At 44.4% G+C, this 22,610-nt stretch overlaps 1 protein-coding gene across 2 annotated transcripts in view; it reads right to left on the minus strand.

Moving 5' to 3' along the window:
• The window catches only part of KIAA1549L (KIAA1549 like), a 207,629-nt gene that overhangs the window by 39,532 nt on the left and 145,487 nt on the right, over window positions 1–22,610 (minus strand). For both annotated transcript variants that reach the window (XM_073347698.1, XM_073347699.1), the window contains one exon: window positions 16,599–16,726. In XM_073347698.1, coding sequence (XP_073203799.1) covers window positions 16,599–16,726 — 128 coding nt within the window. The remainder of the gene's footprint in view (window positions 1–16,598; window positions 16,727–22,610) is intronic.

The raw sequence follows: 22,610 nt of genomic DNA on the forward strand, positions 1-22,610 counted from the left end.
GGCATCACATTATCAGTTGTTGAAGCCTATTTTATCTTTGTTTTGAAAAAAGTTAACTGTAAGGCATAAGGGCAAATTCTGCAGAGATCCCTCCTTAAATAATTGTGCTATGAAAGAAAAAAATGTATTCTATCTGTTTGAGACAGAAGTAGAAATCAGCTTCCATTAAAGAGCAGAGTGGTATGCTCTATATTACTTCCTCTGAAAATATATTCTGTTTTAATCTTTAATCACTGCAAGAATTATAATACACTAAAGGCAGCTCTGCAAGAGATAGATTAGCCCTGGTTAAACAACTAAGATAGATAGTTTGGTAAAAATGTTTGATAGAAGTTACATAAAATATGAACCCACTGTATAAGCTTATTCATCTTTCTCTGTGTATTCACAGTAGGCTGAGTTGAGATCATTTGAACTGTTGAAAAATACAGGTTATATCATGCTGTCACTAAATAATGTCCCTTAGGATTTGTGAAATTGCTCAGATAAAATGGTCTTTATTTTAGTCTACTGGGAACTCCTGTCAGACTTTTACAGAGGGTAGTAAAGCACATGAATTCTGAAGACTCTTATTAGTAAATGGGGTGAAAACCTGGCTCAGTGATGCCAATGGCAAAATTCCCACTGGTTTCAATAGGGACATAATTTTACAGTAGGAGTATTAGATGAACAATCTAAAGCTTACATACTATACTGTACTACTTAATAGGAGAACATTTAAAAATTATTATTAAGTCCAGACACTTTTTCCCCCCAGGTATTTTTAATTGCTTAATGCTTGTGAAAGGCATGCAATTAAACAGCTTTGGACCATGGGCTTTTAAGCTAAATAGCTATATAAACTCCTGTTTAGTCAAAGAACAGTTATAAATACAAGCAGTTGGACTGCAAGCTTCCTACATGCTGCCATAACAAGGTGCTTCAGTTGTGGAGGGACTGCCTCTAAGGGAGAAAAATGAGTTCATTAGCTTTTTGATGGTGTTTTTTGTGAAATGGATAGCTGTACCAAATATTGTACCAAGACCAGAGTTTTATTTTACATACACAATTGAAAGGTTGTCAAGAAGGTCATGACTGACCTGAACTTGGATAGTATCTAACCAGTAACCTAACTGCAAAAAGATACAAAATCTGGTACTAACTCCCTCACCCGCATCATATAGGCCTTGTCTGCACTGGGCCATGAACAGTGTGTGAAAACCAAGACTGAACTTTATTTAAACACTATTCCTGCTAAACAAGTTTTAGACATGGATTGATGGCCAGCACTGACTGGACCAAACTGTTTTGAAACCACTTTCAAAAGTTAGTCCCAACCAGGCTCAAATATGATTTTTGTAATGGCTGCTTTTTAACAATGTGGTCCAGTCTACACTGTTCAGGCCAATCACAGAGGAAAATGACTTAGCTGGAAGTGTTCAGTTTAGTTCAGATTCTAATTTCACACCTAGCTCAAAGCCGAGCAAAAACATGACCCCAGGCTGCAATGTCTTTTTTCTCTAATCTTCAATTCCAGAACAATAATGTTTTCAAACAATCCCTGCCCATCACATTGCTTGCAGAGAGCGCAGGGGAGCACAACTGTGTTACTGTCATCAAATATTTCAAGAGTATTGTACTTGTTAATTAAGGTCTCAATCCTGTAATGAAGTCCATGCAGACAAAGTCCCGCACCCACACAGACTACTACTGGCTTGAAAATGGCTCAGCATCGGCATTCATCTGGCTGCCCAGAACTAGGGTGACCAGATAGCAAGTGTGAAAAACTGGGACAGGCGGTGGGGGGTAATAGGCACATATATAAGAAAAAGCCCCCAAAATCGGGACTGTCCCTATAAAATCGGGACATCTGGTCACCCTACTCAGAACGCATTGCAGGATCTGGACTTAAGAGTGCTTATTTACCTACTATTTCTTTGCGTATTGGACACATACTTATTCAATTAAAAGAGAAAGGATGAGTGCAGAGAATCAATGGTCAGCTACTTTTGTTGTTTTGCATTAGCACAAAGCAAAAATACCATCATCACCTCTAAGAGCAGAAAAGTATATCTTCAGCATCTAACATAGTGCTATTTGTATGGATAAATTAACTCTAGGGCTGTCAAGCAATAAAAAAATTAATCGTGATTAATCGTGCAATTAAAAAAAATTAACTGTGTGATCAATTGCACTGTGAAACAATAAAAGAATATAATTTATTTAAATTTTTTTTATGTTTTCTACATTTTCAAATATATTTATTTCAATTACAACACAGAACACAAAGCGGACAGTGCTCACTTTATATTTATTCTTTATTACAAATATTTGCACTGTAAAACAACAAAAGAAATAGTGTTAATCAATTCACCTAATACAAGTACTGTGGTGCAATCTCTTCATCATGAAACTTGAACTTACGAATGTAGAATTATGTAGAAAAAAAAACCACTTTCAAAAATAAAACAATGTAAAACTTTAGAGCCTACAAAGTCCAATCAGTCCTACTTCTTTTTCAGCCAATCGCTCACACAAACAAGTTTGTTTACATTTGCAGGAGATAATGCTGCCCAATTCTTGTTCATAATGTCACCTGAAAGTGAGAAAAGACGGTTACCTTTTCCGTAACTGGTGTTCTTCGAGATGTGTTGCTCACGTCTATTCCACAATAGGTGTGCATGCTAGCCACATGCACGGGTGCCGGAAGTTTTTTCCCTAGCAGTATCCGTAGGTAAACTGGAGGGTGTAACCCTGGGTGATGGTGTTGAGGACCCATCGGTCCAAGGTTAGCCGCGACCATTCTGGGAGGAAAGCACACAACCAGTTGGAGAAGGGAAGCTCTTTTGAGGGTGGATCCCTGATGAGGACTGGTGGAGTGCCCCCGAGCGTCCTGTCAAAAACGCCTTTTCCCCACCTGCTTGCCCTTGGAGGACCCAGGCTGGGGGGCAGGCCGAGGCTGCCTCTGAGGGCGTCTCTTATAGTCCTGCTGCTTCTTATGGGCGGCCTCGTACTTCGGGAGGGCAGCCTGGGTGGGAGTCTGCTGCAGCTTGAACTTAGGTTTTGCTGGAGCCGGGACATAGAGGCCCAGAGTCTGGAGGGTCATGCGGGAGTCTTTCATGCCATGCAGCCTTGTATCTGTTTCCTCTGCAAACAGAGCTTGCCCATCAAATGGGACATCCTGCATGGAAGACTGCGCCTCGCTGGACAGCCCAGAGAGCAGGAGCCACGACACCCATCTCATGGACACCACGGAGGCCATTGATCGTGTGGTCGTGTCCGCAGCCCTTCCTCCTAGCGGCCGCTGGCCCTTCCTCCATTAGCGCCTTGAGCTCCTTCCTATCACGCTCCTGAAGGGATTCTTCAAACTTGGGCAGGGAGCCCCACAGATTGAATTCGTACTGGCCCAGGAGAGCCTGATGATTTGCCACTTGTAACCGGAAGCTCAAAGATGAATAAACTTTCCTTCTGTCAAGGTTCCTTCCCCACTCTGAACTCTAGGGTACAGATGTGGGGACCTGCATGAAAGACCCCCTAAGCTTATTCTTACCAGCTTAAGTTAAAAGCTGCCACCACCAAAGCGTTACACAAAGAACAGGGGAAGTGCCCACTTGGAAACGTCTCCCCCCCAAAATATCCCCCCAAGCACTACATCCCCTTTCCTGGGGAAGGCTTGATAAAAATCCTCACCAATTTGCACAGGTGAACACAGACCCAAACCCTTGGATCTTAAGAACAATGAAAAAAGCAATCAGGTTCTTAAAAGAAGAATTTTAATTGAAGAAAAAGTGAAAGAATCAATTCTGTAAAACCGGGATGGTAAATACCTTACAGGGTAATCAGATTCAACACATAGAGAATTCCTCTAGGCAAAACCTTAAGTTACAAAAAGACACAAAAACAGGAATATACATTCCATTCAGCACAACTTATTTTATCAGCCATTTAAACAAAACAGAATCTAACGCATATCTAACTAGATTGCTTACTAAGTCTTTACAGGAGTTCTGACCTGCATTCCTGCTCTGGTCCTGGCAAAAGCATCCCACAGACAGAGAAGACCCTTTGTTTTTTCCCCCCTCCAGCTTTGCAGGTATCTTGTCTCCTCATTGGTCGTTTCGATCAGGTGCCAGCGAGGTTATCCTAGCTTCTTAACCCTTTACAGGTGAAAGGGTTTTTCCTCTGGCCAGGAGGGATTTAAGGGATTTCCCTTTACATTTATGACACCTTCTGAAAGAGTCCAGTCTCCAAGAATCTTTCTCTGTTCTTTGGGGTCAGGGCTGGCTGACCCTGACGTTCCCTGTGGTTGACCAACTCGACCACCAGGGAGTTGGGCACCGGGTGGGTATACAAGTACTCATGCCCCTTAGTGGGTACAAAGTACTTGTGTCCCACCTTTTTAGAGCTGGGGGCCAATGAGCATTTGAAATCTTAGCCACCCCTTCATGGACAGGCAAGGCCACCCTACCCAGTGCCGATGGGGACAACACGTTAAACAGAGAGTCTGAGGGCTCCTCCATCTCCTCTGCCTGGAGGAGGAGTCTTGCTGCCACCCTCTTTAAGAGTTCTTGGTGGGCCCTGAAGTCCTCCTGCGAAACGGAGTGGGGTGGGGCTGCAATCGCCTCCTCCAGGCGGTGTGAAGAAGCCAGTGTGGTGCTCTGGGTGTCGGCCGGCACTGGAGGGTCCACCACCTGGTCAGACTCCGGGCATGGTGCCAAGGACGCGTGTCCCACCGCCTTTCTCAGGAGTCTGGAGAGGGAGGCCGACGGTGCCTCCGAAGCTCCGGCCACCAAGCGAGCTCCCACCAGGGGCTGCACTGGAGGCCACAGTGCCCACTGGTACCATTGGGCCGGCCACGATGCTCGGTGCCACTGCACCTGCTCTGGCACCATCTGTTGGGGTTGGCTGGCCTGGCCCATGGAAGGACGGCTATGAATGGAAACCAGGCTGCCGTAAGATCTGCTGCTGTCTCTGGACCAGGAGGAGCAGCAGTGCCGGGATCTACGATGGCCACAGGACCACGATCTCTATGTGGAGGACCAGTACCAGTGGTAACAGCTGCTCTGCGAACGGCCCCGATGGGCAGACCCGCGACAGCAAAATGTCGGCGATTGACGCCCGGGCTGCGATGTCTTGGTGGAGACTTGGAGTGGGAGTCTGAGAGGGAATGGCATCGACAACCGTGCCGTGATCGACTGCGGTACCCTCTCCAAGACCAGGACCGATGGTGATGCTCGCTGCAGTCCTGCCGATATTCGCTCCTTGAGGATGAGCAGTGCTGCGAGTCCCGGCCGGCCGGAACCCAGCCGGACAGTCTGGTCCGTGTCAAGGGCGATCCACCTGGACTCTGCCCCGAGCGATCACTGGGCAGTGATTGGTGTCGGGAACATTCCCTCGACTGAGACCGGTACCGGGCCAGAAGCGACTGTGGAGATCCCAGCTTGCCTCTGGAGCACGGGGCCAACATCGGCGCTGCTCCAGGCACCAGCATGGACATAATGTCCTGGGCCGCCTGGAGAGCTTCAGGCGTGGATGGCTTCTGGACATCCAGAGAGGCCTGTTCTGAAGGGGCCAGGCTAATCTGCTCAACATGAGTGGGAGGCCTGGGGCCCAGTGGGGATCGAGGACTGCCAGACATGGGCCTAGCCTCTGTCCCAGACTTCCCTCAGTGCCGCTGCAAAGAGGGAGTCTTCCTGGCCCTCTTGGCATGCCCCATGGATAGAGAGCAGTGCTGACTGGTCAATGGCACCAGAGGGTCACCCCATACCGACGCTGCGGTGCCAGGTACCGGTTTGGAGCGGCATGCCGGGGTTGGGGTCAGCACTGACTCCATCAGGATGGCCTGGAGCCTAATGTTCCTTTCTCTTTTGGTCCAAGGCTTAAACGACTTGCAAATCTTGCACCTTTTGCTGATATGGGTTTCTCCCAAGCAGCGCAAACAGTCTACATGCAGATCACTTCCTGGCATAGAATGCCTACAAGAGCTGCACGACTTAAACCCCAGGGCGCGGGGTATGCCCCGGCCTGGGCTCACTGACTAACTAAACAGCTAACTAACTACAGGTACTAACGCTGAACAAACAAACAGTTCTGGGGATGAGCTACAGCAAAGCTGGAGCAGAGCAGTTCTGACACACCTTCACTGGTGGCAAGAAGGAACTGAGGGTGGGGGGAGTGCGCAGTTCCCCTTATACCCCCCCAGGCAGGCACCACTCCAGGGGTCATGGGAGGCGCTCCCCCATGGGTACTGCTAGGGGAAAAACTTCCGGCACCGGTGCACATGGGGAGCATGCACACCTATTGTGGAATACACATGAGCAATCACTCAAAGAAGAACAGGTGTTCTTATGGCACTGTTGTAACAAGTGTCGTGAGATATTTACGTGCCAGATGCGCTAAAGACTCATGCTTCAACCACCATTCCAGAAGACATGCGTCCATGCTGATGACAGGTTCTGCTCAATAACAATCCAAAGAAGTGTGGTCCGACGCATGTTCATTTTCATCATCTGAGTCCAATGCCACCAGCAGAAGGTTAATTTTCTTTTTTGGTGGTTCAGGTTCTGCATCGGTTTCCACATCGGAGTGTTGCTCTTTTAAGACTTCTGAAAGCATGCTCCAGACCTCATCCCTCTCAAATTTTGGAAGGCGCTTCAGATTCTTAAACCTTGGGTCGAGTGCTATAGCTTCCTTTAGAAATCTCACATTGGTGCCTTCTTTATGTTTTGTCAAATCTGCAGTGAAAGTGTTCTTAAAATGAACATGTTCTGGGTCATCATCCGAGAGTATTATAACATGAAATACATGGCAGAATGCGGGTAGAACAGAGCAGGGGACATACAATTCTCCCCCAAGGAGTTCAGTCACAAATTTAATTAACACATTGTTTTTTTTATGAGCGTCATCAGCATGGAAGCATGTCGTCTGGAATAGTGGCAGAAGCATGAAGGGGCATATGAATATTTAGCGTGTCTGGCATGTAAATACCTTGCAATGCCAGCTACAAAAGTGCTATGCAAATGCCTGTTCTTACTTTCTGGTGACATTGTAAATAAGTGGGCAGCATTATCTCCCGTAAATGTAAACAAACTTGTTTGTCTTAGCAGTTAGCTGAACGAGAAGTAGGACTAAGTGGATTGTAGGCTCTAAAGTTTTGCATTGTTTTGTTTTTGAGTGCAGTTATATAACCAAAAAAAAAAATCTATATTTGTAAGTTGCACTTTCACAATAAAGAGATTGCACTACAGTACTTGTATGGGGTGAACTGAAAAATACTGTTTCTTTTATAATTTTTACAGTGCAAATATTTGTAATAAAAAATAATACACAGTGAGCAGTGTTATAATTGAAATCAATATATTTGAAAACATAGATAAACGTCCAAAATATTTAATAAATTTCCATTGGTATTCTATTGTTTAACAATGTGATTAAAACTGCGATTAATCATGATTATTTTTGTTATCGCGATTAATTTTTTTGAGTTAATCACGTGAGTTAAATGCAATAAATTGACAGCCCTAATTAACTCTAATCAAATGGGACCAGAAACTGAATGTTTATTCCACACTAACTTAACATTTGTCTATTAAGTGTCATTTGAATCATAAATGTGGCTTTTTCTATTGCACTTCTTTTCACTGCCGGGTGAGTGATAAAATGGGGATGAGATCTATAGATTTGAGCAAGCTGGTGTAATTTAGATAGGCAGTGAACTGCCAGCCAGCACTTTCACATTTGCTCTCTTTTGTCTTTCCCTGTGAATTCAAGAAGAGTGCTCAGAATCTGATTAACCACAACTCACCAAGTCACTATCAGTAAACCAACCAATGGAAGATCATATGGAAAACTACAAGTCCTTGAGGGCTACTTCATCTGCATCTATACAACATGGTTCAGCACATTCATTTTGACTCTGAACATGTGGTTGAGGGGAGAGGATGTGAGATTACAGAACACTTAAAGAACATTTGGATTATATTTTAATCTTAATAGTCACTCAAAAGGGGGGACTTTAATTATAATTAGTGCCTGAAAGGGAGGAAACCTGCAACAACCCACACCTAAAACAATACTTTTAGTTTGTTGTTTTTAACCAGTTGAACATGAATAAAAGAAAGTTATGGATAATTCCATCCCTCTTTCTGGATTAAAACAAATACTGACCAGTGCAAGTTTGTGGGGGCAGAAAGAAAGGTTACATATACTTACCTATCTGTAATTTTTCCTTCTCAGAAGTAGGCACCTGGTGCTTCATGACCCATTACAACTGGGTTCTTCCTTCTCATCTTCCAAGCACGGAAGCTCTCTTTTTTAAAAAACCCTTTCACTCTAGTTTCAAAGTGCAGCACCAGCAGATGGAGCTAACCCATCATCTCTGTACAAGAACTGTGAGAGTCTGGCCCCACCCCATGAACAGCTGATTCCTCCTGCATTTTTGGTCAAACTGAACTGTTCGCAAATCTTGGTCAAATCTGGTGCAACCCTTCTGCCCGTCAGAGTTGGCAGCAACAAGGGCCGCGTTCAATATCTAGGGGATCCATTCCAATAACACAACGCAAACCGGCTCGAGCCCCCACCCAGTGACCTGGGACAAATATATACCACCCCCGCTGGGCGCCTCCAAGAGGCAATACTTCCCCTCTCGCAAGCACATAGTCTGAGTGTAGCAAAAAGCCTTTTAATAACAGAGAGAAACAATGTGGCATTATGTTGGGGAAACACCACCAACAGGATTCATAATACAACCCATGAGCAAAAAACCCACCCCAAGCAAATTGGGGCATGCCCCTTTCCCTTTGGTTCTTGAGTCCAGCAATCCCAAATCACCCGAAGTCCCAAAAGTCCAGTAACCCAAAAGTCTCTGTCCCTGGTCAGGGCAGCCCCAGAGTTCGAAAGTTTCTCTGCGGAGCTTTACCTCCCAACCTGGGTGGAGATGGGACGGGGGTAAGAGGCACCTTACATGATCTGAAGCTGACCGCCCCACAGCTCCATAGGCCTTCACTTCGCTCTGCTCCGCTCTGCCAGCCACCCCACGAACTCCTTCGCTCAGCTCCGCTCCGCGGCCCACAAGCAGCTCCCACCGTCCCACGAACTGCTCCACCAGCCGGTCCACAAACTGCTCCACGTCCCACAAGCAGCTCCCACCGTCCTACGAACTGCTCCACCGGCCTGTCCACAAGGCACTCCAGCCGTCCCGCAAACTGCTCCACAATATATCTTCAGGCTCCACCACTACTTAACACAACTCTCAGTGATTTCAGCTCTCAGTTCAGCTCTTTGGTGAATTCAGCTTGCAGTAGGGGAGCCTCAGGCTGGTGCACCATTAGCCCAAAGTGAGCTCAGCAGCCTGTAACTAGACTCCTAATGGAATCAAAATTAGCTCTGATATTCCACAGTGGAGAGAGGAGGAAGTGCAATTAGCATGTAAGGCCCTCACCAAGGGGCCCATGCCACCAAGTATTAATACTTGTCCCCAGCCTCTCTCCAGTCACAGAGTTTTAAAACCCATGACCCTTGCCTAGCGAGTGCTACTTAGTTGAGGGTGAGTCCCTCCATCATAACAAAAGGCCAAGTACAGTTCCAAGCACAGTTCCCATAATCAGGGTAACAACAATTTATTCTTCCTGCCCCAATAACAGAGACACTGGGGATCCCACAGCAGCCAAAGTGACCATTTGGGCAGCTATGGCCTCATTCTAGGCGGGGTGGGTGTGCCTATGCAAATGAGATAGGCCCCTGTAGTTCTTTTCCACAACTTGCCACACCTTACCACCAGATGTCAGGGTGGAGCTCATCCTGACACTGCTTACACTGGCAAATAGTTTCAGCTGAATAAAAATGAAGGAAGACAAATTCCAAAGAGTCAAAACACTTGATTTTGATATTTTCAAAATGAAACATTTTGACTTTTCATTTCAAAATGAAATTGTTATATTTTTAAAAACCCAACATGAATAAAAGGGTAAAAGCCACCACAAAATGAAAAAACATGAGATTTTCATTTCACCAAGAAAAATAAAATCATTGTTGTCTTCAGGTCAACTCAAAGCTATAGGTTTTTCTTAGCATTTTTTTTAGCTAGTTCAAGATGGCCTCTGCATATTGCCACTTGTGGACTTTCACTAGCAATACAACACTCAGGAAAGTGGGCGAAGTTCTACGAAGGATGTCCCCACTTAGGCGTTGGTCAGAGAGCAGACAGGCTGTGTCCAGAGCTCTCAATGCTCCCCCTGCTGAAACCCAGGCAGTATAACTCAAACACAGAGGTAACCAGAGCTGAAATGGATGGGGGAGATAGCAGAGGGAGTCGGTTGGGGTCAGAAGCCTGGAGGCGTGCAGCAGGAGACTAACTGGGAGTCACGGAGACAGACTGGATGAGGAATTTGCGGGGAGGGAGTAAAAAACTGAATTGGCAGAACATGGAGTTTGGGGACAAGGAGCCACTGGGAAAAGGGGGAAACGGACAAGGGACACAGATCAGATGAGAAGCCTGGGGATGGGGCACAGTCGTGGCTGGGCAAATAGCCTGTGCGGGGGAAGAAAGAAGACTGGCATGAGAGGAAGAGAAGGAAGGCTGGTAAACAGCAGAGGAAAACTGGGACTGGCTAGGGAAGGAGACTGTAACTGGGATGAAAAATTGGGAGGAGGAGAAGAGAGGACTGGGACAAGGCACAAAGGATCAGTTTTGAAGGATGAGGGGGTGGAAACAGGGGCAGAAGGGTCTGTGCCTAGTGTCTCATTTTGCTCTAATGCTGGTCCACATGATTAGCACTGATAGAATGATAACCTACTACTTCTATTTTTCTCCATTAGCTCAAGTGGCAGGTGATCTAAAGGTTCCAACCCTGTTGTGTTCTATGTTGGTGTAAATATTATTCCACATGATGGAATTTATATTTTTTCAATTTGGTTTTGTAAAAAACTAGGAAGGAAACACACAAGGAAACCTATATTATATGAGCACTACGACTGCAAAAATCAAGCACTCATATGTTAGGAAAATGCCAGAATTAAGGTTCTCCATGTCACCTTAATTGGCTGGTGTATGATGAGCCAGCAAACAGCTCAGCTGATCTGGATGTGAGTGTAGGGATTTGCTCCCCACCATCCCAAGCTCTAGCCGGTCTCTCTGGTAGAGAAGACAGGGGAGTACTACCATTCCCATGTCTTCTCCTGCACTCCCGCCCCTCCCAACCTTGCTTGCTCACCTATGTGGATTCTCTTCTCAATTCTTATTCCTCCTATGAAAATATGTAGGCACTTTTTCTTAAGTCTCCTGATCTGTATGGAGTGTCATATTTACTAATTCAGCTGTGACAAATTAGAGCAAAGGCTATTAAACGTTATTTCCAGTCCCAATAGCTAGACTACGTCCAAGAGATTGTAAAGATGATTTGCTGGGTGAAGTCTGAAGCCTGTGCAACTTTTTTTTAAGTGAGAAGAACTCAAAGTAAATAGAATAAAGTTCAAAATTTCAAAAAGGGTCATTTTAAAAATAATTCTTCAGCAAAGAGTGACTGAAAAAATTCAGTTTTCCTACAAACAGTTGAGTTTGATCATTAAAGTCCAACACAGAGGGATTTTAGCCCAGTTTTCTATAGAAACTGCAACACAACCTCAGCTATAGAGTCCTTGCTGAAGCCTCCGTAATATCAGTTCCTTCAATCAAGACTTTTTACATATCCTGATTTTGTATTTGCTGTTTATTCACTTGGAGTGCTGAAATACTGTAGGCATGAATTACGAGTAGGTTTTGAAAGAAGACAAATAGAGTTTATCTATTAAATAAACAACCAGTGCTGTCATTTTCCTGTACAACTGAGTTTCAGTGAGGAACAGAATCTAAAATTGGTTTGTTACTATGGCAACTAATGAGCCAATCAAACTTGGAGTCCCCAAATCAACCATGTGACTAGCAAGGGATTCATTCCAATTTTAAGATGCTGATTTTCAGGGGAGAAAATATGCTGCTCCTTTTCCTAACATGGACATTTGGGATGTCAGGCTACAATTGTGCTGAATAATGTAGTCGAGTTGAGCAGTCGAAGGCAAACATCTAAAAGAAAAACAGGCTCTTTGTTAATCTGGAAGGACAAATAGCTGACACATTATCCCTATGCTAATTACCTTGGATAAAGATAAAGTCCTGCAATAAAAACACCACTACAGATGACAGCAATGTCTGAAATCATAGCAAAGGGAAATACGACAAACATTACATGAAGAATATGATGGCTTATTACTTTGCGTTTTTTAATTGAAAAAATAATATGCCTGTAATATCAATAACCCAAACCTGGCATTTTAAAGCATGATCTTCCCCTCCTGAGGGGCTAAGTAGGAAGGAATCTTAGATATCCATGAAGAAAATCTTTCTGTCTTCAACTGTTCTATCAGAAGGGGAAGATTTCCCCCCTAAAAAAAGAAAGCACTGTAGGGCAGGCCCACAAACTCTTCAGGATTGCAAGTGATGAGTGGGAGGCCCTGTTATCTCCCATGCCTGACCTATGACCCCCAACATCTTTCCTCTTTGGAACTGTGCTGTTGGGGTGGCATCAGGGAGCCCTATTAAAAGGGTATGTCCCCTACAGAGCTGGTGGGAGAATGATGTGTGTACCTCTGTCTGCCCACTCCCCACCGCCTCCTCCTGCAATGTGTGCATCCTGGAGACCCCTGGAGTACTCTCTGCAATGTCCAGGGAAGTAGGGGAGATCATCCTCTGAAGATTGCTGAAGCCCTCTTCCATTCCGGAAGGGTGTGATGTGAGCACTGGCAGAGTGGGGGATACGATCTGGCTCTTCATTAATAATTTATAATTTCTGATCAACAGAATTATTTTACATAGGGAGAAATCATGCCCCTGCTCCCCAAATACAGACTGCCGAAGACACAGTGGAAGTAGTTCAATACCAGCATGCAAGGGCCTGCATGCAATGTGGTTTCCCTGTGCCAAGAAAGTTGTTAGGGCAGTTACAGGCAGTAGATCCTCTGCTACATAGATCCACTAGCCAATGCCTCTCAGTGGAGGGGGCAGGGGCATACAAGCAGCAATGGCTATTGCAACTTTAGCATGGCAGTAATAGTGGCTATAAATTAGTATATACTAGTTTATACTATAATTTTCACTAGTATAAATAGTATATATTAGTATAATATATACTAATATAAATAGTGGCTATAAATCCATTGCTACTCTGCACCCTAATGGAAAAAGATTCAGCCCTAGACAGTTCCCTTGCATCAACTTAGCTAGCTGAGCTTGGTGTTGGAAGGACGGGAGAAAGGAGTGTCAAATACACAAGAGAATACAGCAGCTATTAGTTTTCCAGTACAGTTTGAAAAGCACAAAGTCATTGTTTGCTAATAATGGTTAAACTAAAATTCACCTAAATGGAGATTTTAAATAAAAGGCATGTATTGTCTTATACAGTATCGTAGGTTTCTTTTAGACAGCTATTATGCCTATTCTGCAGATGCACTAGAATTCTGATCAGTAGAGATTATGTTAAGTATTAGTCAAATGTTTAAGAAAGAACTTACCAATTTTCTTTGATGATTTAAAACCTAACATTCTAAAGAAAACCAAAATATAATACCCCCACCACAATATTTTTGACCAGATAAATGAACAATAAATGAAGTTGTGTTTGACTGAATGGTCTCTCATGTAGAAAAAAATCATAGCCTGGAAATACAATATTTACCTCTGGAAACCACTAACATTTTTGTACTATAAAACAAGCAATATTTGAAACATTAGGAAAATGATTAGGACATTAAGAAAAATTGATTGATTGTTGTCTAACACAGCTTGCTTTATATGGGCTGTAAAAGATTTTGGTTCTGCTCCTGCACATTACTCCTGGGGGAAATCCGTGCAACACTGCACATGCAGAATTCATGTCCCCTGTAGATTTTTTTTATTTCTCCTCAGAATATAGATTCTGCTGGAGAGGTTCTGCAATTACACCATTTGCCCACCAGAGGCTGCCTTGGCACCAGAAGAGAGGGAAGCCAGCCGGCAGAGAGAGAGGGGGAAGAGACTGCGTTCCTCACAGCGGGGGAAGATGAGGATCCATGGCACAGACAGAGTGGAGCACACGGGGCTGTTGGGGGGGGGGGAGGGTGTCACAGACTGGAGTTCAGAAAGACTCGTGGGGGTACAGACTGTGGCACGGGCACAGGAGATAATGAGGTAACAGCATTGAGCCAGGGTCTCAATGGGAGGGGGGCTGCAGGGCCACAAGGGAACAGAGGAAGGAGAGTGCAGAGATACATGGGGACAAGGGGTAGGGGTCTGCAGGGACACATGGGGACAAGGGCAGATGTGCCTCACTGAATGGGAGAGGCTAGGGGTCAGCCAGGGTCTGCATGGGAGAGGCTCCCCAACTCTCAAACAATCTTTCACCTGCCACCAAAAAAACCTGTTCCACACTTCTCCCACCCAACAACTATCCAGGTTCACTTCCAGGTTCCTTCCCTCTACCTCAGGCTCCTCCATTATCCCTGACTCCCCCAAACCTTTTAACTGCTTCTGAGGTGTGCAGGAAATACATTTCTGTATTGTAGTTTAAATGAATTACTCAATGTTCTGTATTAATACACCCAGAAGGGAATCTATTTGTCAAAAAAAGTCATTTCCTGAAACTTTTTGTTTTGTCTGTATTGTTACAGACATACTTGTTGACAGGTATTTTGAAATAAATTACCCAAATTACTGAAACTGGCATGATTATATTGTGTTCTTTTGACAAATAAAATATGCAGAATTTTAAAATATTGTGCACAGAATTTTTAATTTTTTGGCTCAGAATTTCCCCAGGAGTATGCAAGTAGAGGACCTCATTGCCTTTAATGGAGCAACATACAGGTGCAGCAGTCCACCAGAATGGGTGTGTAACTGGGTTTACAAATCCCAGACTGAGCATGGGCAGAAGGGAGAGGAGAGTCTTCTCTGCTTGCAGGCTGACCACACCCCCACGCACCTGCCAGAACTGCCAATCATGAAGACACGCACCCACAGCTGTGACCAATAAAGAAAACAAGTCCAGCTATAAAAGAGGGATAACAGAGAGGGAAGGGGAGGCAGAAAGGCCTTGGATAGCAGTGGGGCAACAGACCCATTCCAGGCTGTCTCTGAGAAACTAACAGAGAGACAAAAGGAGACTGCAAGCCATGGAGTTTAAGGGCTGATAGACTCAGTTTAAGTTAAGAGGTTATAGCATGGTCTCATCTTGATGAACTGAAGGGGGACCAGTTAGGAGAAAGCTAGGACCCCTAGAGAGACTTCCCCAAGAGCAGTTGACAAGGTGTCATTGCTGGATTGGGGATCTTATTAGTAAAATCACAGCTTTGTCAGCAGAAAATAATACAAACAGTATGAGCATGCAACACAAAGAAAAGGAATGTGTTCTATACATTAATTTCTAACATGCATAATAAAGTCATTTTAAAAGAGAACATTTCAATTGTATCAATACTATATTCCCTGTAGAATGCACTGCTACTAAATATACAGAAACTGCAGAAGGAATAAGAAAATGTAGTGCAGTTTTGCCAAACAGACCATCGAGTTTGTCTGTTATTTTATGTATCTGTGTATATGGTATTATGTTTTTGTTAAACAGGCGGTATTTAAGCCACACCGCATTTTGTATCACATATAAGGATCACCACAGGGAGATGTTATGATTTTATGCCATTTGTATCATAAGCACCAAAGAGATTATACTACTGATGTACTGAAGTAGGAAGGGGTTAAAGATTTGTATTAAGATTTTCTGTTTGCTTCAGCTTCCCATTCCCTCCCTCAAATATCTTGAACAAAGCAGGAATTATCCTCTTGTGCCTGTGACAGAACCTTAGCAGGTCACGTGTATTTTAATTCTCCCCCTCTAGAAGCAATCGTTATGTCTCACTCAGAGTCTGGCCTCACAAGGCTGTGAACACAGGGCTAAAACTGAAGAGGAAGAAGGAAACAAGCAAAAACAAAAGCAAAAAGAGAAGGAAATTAAAATCCAACACTTATTAGATACACCTTATACACTTTAAATCACAAGATTGGCATCATCACAAAGGACTGGTAAACAAAGTCTAGTGCTGTATCAGACTCTTAGTACCAGGAAGAGCTGTCACTGAGGCCATTAGCAAAGAGATGGCAAAAAGGAGGAGGGTAATAGAGAGCATCGAACCCTCATACCTTTTCACAAAAAACTGTTACCTGATGAATGTACTTTATCAGATCTGGGCCAGCTGAGAGGTAGCAGCAATTGAAATGAGTGTCCTAGGGCATACACAGAGACACACCAAACCCAGTCTATCCCACCAAAAAGCACTACATTTCATTTCACTGGTTTGCTGCTAAAATCAGTAAAGGCTTAAGAAGGCCCAGAAAACTGTGCAAACATCAACCAGTTCCATGTCAGATTTAGGGAAGGCACAGCATATTATGGCTCAGAAGAAAAAGAGAAGATATAAACAAGAATAGATGCATGAAGGACTAGTAAGTGTAGGACAAAAGTGGAGGAGAATTTCAACATGGCATATCTCTGTGTTGGTATCTCTATGGAAGTAACTGCAGGCATACAGTAGGTCTTTCATCAGGAAATACTTCTCACCATTTCTCTTTCTTCCTTCATCTTTTGTCATTTTCTGCTGGACCACTACTTTCTGTGAAGAGCTTCTGCCTGAACTGGGCTTTCCTGATTCGTTGCTGATGACAGAACCATTCTGACTAGACGACCTGCTGTAAGTAACCATAGCAACAAGGAAGACTATAAGTTTCATCTGTATAAACCTAATTTCAAGGTTATTTCATTTGCACAGTTTGCATCATTGGCTTTTCAAGTCTTTGATTTTGTACACAAAAGAGATAGGAAATAAGCCACACAACAGAAACACAATGAAAGCAGAAATGCACTTACAATATTAAAAAATTACTTTTATGTAGGCTCAGTCCTGAGGAGGATTTTAGTGAAATCAGAACTGATTATTTCTCCTGCACGAACCCAAAAAGACACGGGAAAATAATGCAAAAGGTAAAAGAAGACATCATTTGTTTGGTATCCATTAAGCAGTTCAAATAAAGCAGATGGTTTTTAATGCCAATTATTTCATGAACATGGCTAAACAGATTCATTGCAAGCACTTTCCCACGATTTAGTCTGCATCTGGGTTCACAGGTTTTGTCAGATGAGGCTGAAATTGGTTCCTTATTCCCAGTTCCTTAATCCTGGTACTAGCACTTTAATCGTGGCTCTCCGTTCCTTATTCAAAGGGCAAAATTATTTAAAAATAAATCAGTGTAAGATTATATGTTTAGAAAATTCATCGTATTAATTTTTTTATAATATTCAATATTATTAATTATTTAATTCTTTATTAAAGAAATTATCAGATAAGGAGCCGGGGTTGGACTGGTTGCTGTCACATCTCCACTTCCATATAGTATACAGGGCTTGACTAAGAAGTTGGGTTTTGATTGGCTGTTTGTACCAAAGTGCACCTTGGGTCACCCGAAGTGATACAGCCCTGTGACTGTCAGCTTGTTCTAAATGATGTGAAATAAGTCTCTCCTCTAATGAAAGCTTTTGTTCCTGCATGTTGTGCTGCCAAATGCCACCCCTCTCTCCCATCTTCCATTTTGAATACAGAGTTTGAATAAGGAGCTGGGGTTTGGCAAGCTACATGTGATAAAGTAAGTCTCAGATCACCGCAAGTGACCTGTCCCAACAACCATGAAGCTGTGATGTACCGGAGGCGTGGAACTTCCTGACTTGAAACTTATTCTTTGAGAAAAATTGTGGCCCATGTCACCAGCCCTTCTCCTCTCCCCTCCCCATAGACCCCATCCCTGCCCCCGACACCCTTTAGCAGAGCAACAGGAGTGGTAAATGGGTGTTTTGGAGAGTGAAGGTATGAGTCTATGCTTGCAGATAGAAGGACTTGGCGGCAGGTGTTGTATTTGTACCATCTGTTGGTTGGTTGTTCTGCATGAGTGTTGTGTGGCTGAGCTTTGGACTCCTGAACTGGCCAGCTGAGAAAGGTCTGTTTGTCTCTCAGTGAGGGCCTTGTCAGTTGGACCCGTGCGGCTTTGAATCAAACCAGTGTTTGAAGTCTGAGTGGTAATTCCCTCCCTGTGTGCTAGGGAAGAGGCTGAGCAGTGATATTAGTCAATTGCCGGGTGAACAAGAAGAGCAGCAAACTGGATCAGTTTCAGTGAGACTTTGGAGAGGTAGTGAGATTCCTGTTTTAGGTACGGCTCAACACTACACCAGGTAGCAGATATGGATGGTGAAAGAACAATTGCTGTGACCTGCCTTGGATGTACCATGTTTTCCTTTCTGCAGGAAGACCAAATAGATTTCTAGAGTATGAAATGCAAGCTGGTGGAGGAGAAGATACATGGACTGGAAGCACAGGTTGTAACATTGTGCAGCATCTGAGAACCGAGAGACTTCTTGGACTACCAGATTTGGAAATCATTCTCACAGATGCCACAAGGGGACAGATCATCAATAAGGAAACTGGAGAGAGTAGAAACCAAAAAAAGTGGACAGGCAATTTGTAACCAAGAGGGGAAAGAGAGGCAAGATGCATTCAACTCAACTTCAAGTATCAAAACATTTTCAGATACTGAGTAAGTCAACTCCAGAACAGCTTGTCTCTATAGGAATGAAACAGAAAGCTATATAGGACATACCTGAGGGGGATCCTTGCAGTATGAAATAAGCAGCAACCAGGAGAGGTTTTTCAAACGTTCTAAGAATGCAAACAATCAGCACTGGTGGCTCCATATTAAGAAGAGCCAACAGAGTTCAGCAAGGGACACAAAGACAATAGGATGATGTGCTGTCTCCCTGGAATGAGGATATGATTTTTCACTGTGGTATTAGACAGAATTATGAAGTTGTTTGGCAAGTCTCCACCGATGATGATATGGCATCACATGGAACTATGCAGATTATAGAAGATTAAAGCATCTTGGATGGGAAAGGAAGAAAAGGGAAGTGCAATCTTCTCAGAGACCCTACTGCTCCAGTGAGCAGGCAAGAGAGAAGATACTGTTGGCTGCATGACGTGTGTGAGGTGGAAGGTTTTGCTTTGTTGAACATTGGGCCACATTTCAATGGACGAAGAAGCTGTACAAATGGGATGGCCTACATCTCATAGTAGGGGCTAACCTTTTTGGCTGGAGACCAGCTGAAGCAGCTACGAGGACATTGAACTACCAACTCAAGAGGAGCGTGATAAGGAGGCAAGTGTGGCATAAATCTCAAATTCAAGATGCCATCAACAAATTGAACTGATGTGGCAAAGAATGAGCAAAGAATAAATTTTTCAGCTGCTTATATACCAATGCGAGAAGTCTGGATAGCAAGTAAGAAGAATTAGAAATTTTCATCGATGAAGAAAAAATACTTATATGACTGACCTACTGAAACCTGGTGGCACAAATCACATAAGTTATGAAGTGTAGGAAATCGCTATGGGTAGCTAAAGACAAAGCATGGCTGGCAGGGCTAAGGACAATAACAAATTTTTAAAGAAAGAAATCCTAGCAATGGCACAAAGCTATAGGCATTTTACTAGATGGAGATGGTAAATTTGTTAATGATGATGCAGAAATTGTTCAATAAATATTTCTGTTCTCTATTTGTATCACATGAGGCTGCCAAACTACTTTCGAGCCCATCAGCTAGCCCTAATAACATGCTCCCACGTGTACTCAGAGTTGGCTAAGGATGTCAGGCATCAGGGCCTGCAGCAGAGGTAGTCTCCAGGCAACCTAACGAGCACAGCTGACCTGTAGTAGTCAACCTAATTGACTGTACCACCTTTTTGGTTGGCATAGTCAGCAATGGGCAAATGTTTTAAGCAGCAGTTCAGCGGCTGCTTAAAGCATTTGACCATGGCTGCAATAGCTTCTGTACCTGCTTGATCCCAGCCTTGCACCTGCATTGGACCCAGCCTTGCCTCACTCCCCTGGAAACCTGGTTTTGACCCTCAGCTCCAATTCCTGACTTCTCCTCTGACTCTTGGCTCTGGCATCTGGCCTCTGACTCCGTTTCTGATCCTGGACTCTGACTCTGGCCGATTGATGCCTACCCCAACCACTAGGCACAACTGCCCACACACCAGTCACTGACAAAGGAGAGCTGTGGCCCACCACTGTTAATTTTTAATAAATTTTTGAAACTCAGGAAATTCCAGAAGATTGGAAGAGTACTGATCTTGTGCCAATATTCAAAATGTGGAAGTGGTATGACCTAGCTATCCAAAGTCCGGTTAGCCTGACATCAATCCCAGGCAAAATAATAGAAGAGCTGATATGGGATTCAGTTACTAATGAGTTAAAGACAGGAATATAATGAATTCCTGTCAAAATGGTTTTATGGAAAACAGGTCTTATCAAGCAAACTTGATTTCTTTCTTTGACACTGCAAGTTTGGCTGATAAAGATAAAGCATTCGCATCCACCGTGCAGTCTCCTGTGTTGATGGTACATATCTGCAATTGGCCAATTAGAGTCATAGCCTAGGAGTGCTCTACAGAGTCCTCACTGGCACTAAGCTCTCATATAGCAGCAGGTGCAAATAATGCTTTCTGTCATCTTTGGTTGGCTAGAAGACTCCATCCCATCCTAGTGGAAAATGACATGGTCTTATTTATACGTGCTTCGTCACCTCTTGTTTGGACCATAACAATGCGATATACCTAGGCATGAAGCCTTCAGCAATTAGGAAACTCCAACTAGTATAGAATACCGCAGGACATCTCTTCAGCCATGCAGGCTTCCACTGACACGTCGCTCCTGTCTTCCACTCCCTACCCTGGCTTCCCATAGAATTTTGAATTGAGTTCAAGGTTTCGGTCCCTACCTGGAAGGAGCTCAGTGGCCTGGGCCCAGGATAGCTAAAAGATTTTCTAAGCTCCAGAATGAAGACTGGGTGTAGTTAACAACTCTGCTCCCCAGGCACAATGGCATTATCTACAATAAGGGTAAAGCTTGTCTGTGCAGCAGAAAGAACTTTCTTTGGGGCCAGTCCCTGGCCATAGAATGAATTCCTCCATCACAAACCTCACTACCTTGTGCTCCAAGGCTCTTTTCTTTCACCTTGCCTTCTAACACATAGCACAGGGCTGGGCAAACTTTTTGGCCCCGGGCCACATATAGGAATAGAAATTGTATGGTGGGCCATGAATGCTCACAAAATTGGGGTTGGGATCCTGGAGGGGGTGAGGACTCTGGTTGGGGGTGCAGGCTCTGTGGTGGGGAATGAAATTAGGAATTCAGGGTGTGGGAATTTCAACATGGCATATCTCTGTGTTGGTATCTCTATGGAAGTAACTGCAGGCATACAGTAGGTCTTTCATCAGGAAATACCTCTCACCATTTCTCTTTCTGCTGGACCACTACTTTCTGTGAAGAGCTTCTGCCTGGACTGGGCTTTCCTGATTCGTTGCTGATGAATTCCAGGAATTCCAGGCTGGGGAGTGGGGTGTGGCCGGACTGAGGGCTCGGGCTGGGGGTGCAGACTTTGGGGTGGGGCTGGGGATGAGGAATTTGGGGTGTAGGATGGTGCTCTGGGCTGGGACCGAGGGGTTCAGAGGGCGGATCAAGGCTGGGATCAGGGGGAGGGGATTGGGGTGTGGGAAGGGGTGCAGGCTCCAGCTGGGGGTGCGGGCTTTGGGGTGGGGCTGGGGTACAGGAGGGTGCTCCGGGCTGGGATTGAGGGGTTCGGAGGGAGGGAGGGAGGGAGGAGGATGAGGGCTGGGGCAGGGGGTTGGCTCAGGGGTGCAGGCTCCGGGCGGCGCTTACCTCAAGCGGCTCGCGGAAGCAGTGGCATATCCCTTCTCCGGCTCCTACGTGGAGGTGCAGCCAAGCGGCTCTGCATGCTGCCCCATCCTCAGGCACCCCCCCCTGCAGCTCCCATTGGAGCGCTGGACGGGGCCATTGGAGCACCTAGGAGCTGGAGGAGGCCATGCTACTGCTTCCAGGAACTGTGTGGAGCGGCCCCCGACCCTGCTCCCTGGCTGGAGCACTGGAAGCCCCTGACCCCACTCCCCAGCGTGAGCTTGAGGGCCAGCTTAAAACAGCTGGCGGGCTGGATCCGGCCCACAGGCCATAGTTTGCCTACCCCTGACATAGCAACTTGTGGTTTTTATTATTTAAATATAAATGTTAAACCCTGCAAAAACAAGACACTCAACTGCATATGCTTCTATCCCTGGGGAGAGGATAAGAGAACAAACGACATATGACATGTATAGTCACGCTGTTTAATGCACTTCTGGAAAGCGCTCAGATACTGTGGTGATGAGCATGATAAAAGAACCACTATAGAATAGATATAATATACTTAGACTGAGTACCACATGACATTTAAAAATACATCAATGCAAGGTTAGTTTTAGAAATGTCATCACATTAATGACTGAATATGATAAAAAATTAAATTACTAATTTATCTATTAAATAATCAAATGGGGATGAATACTGATTTTTGATGATTTTTACATGCATATTGTATGTTTACTTAAAAAACACAAAATAAGAGTTGGCTAATATATTTGTAAGACCAGAAATAAATGGCATATCCTCATCTCTTCATAAATTATCAGTCACA

Source organism: Lepidochelys kempii, chromosome 6 (genome assembly GCF_965140265.1).
Source record: "Lepidochelys kempii isolate rLepKem1 chromosome 6, rLepKem1.hap2, whole genome shotgun sequence".
Lineage (NCBI taxonomy): Eukaryota > Metazoa > Chordata > Testudines > Cheloniidae > Lepidochelys > Lepidochelys kempii.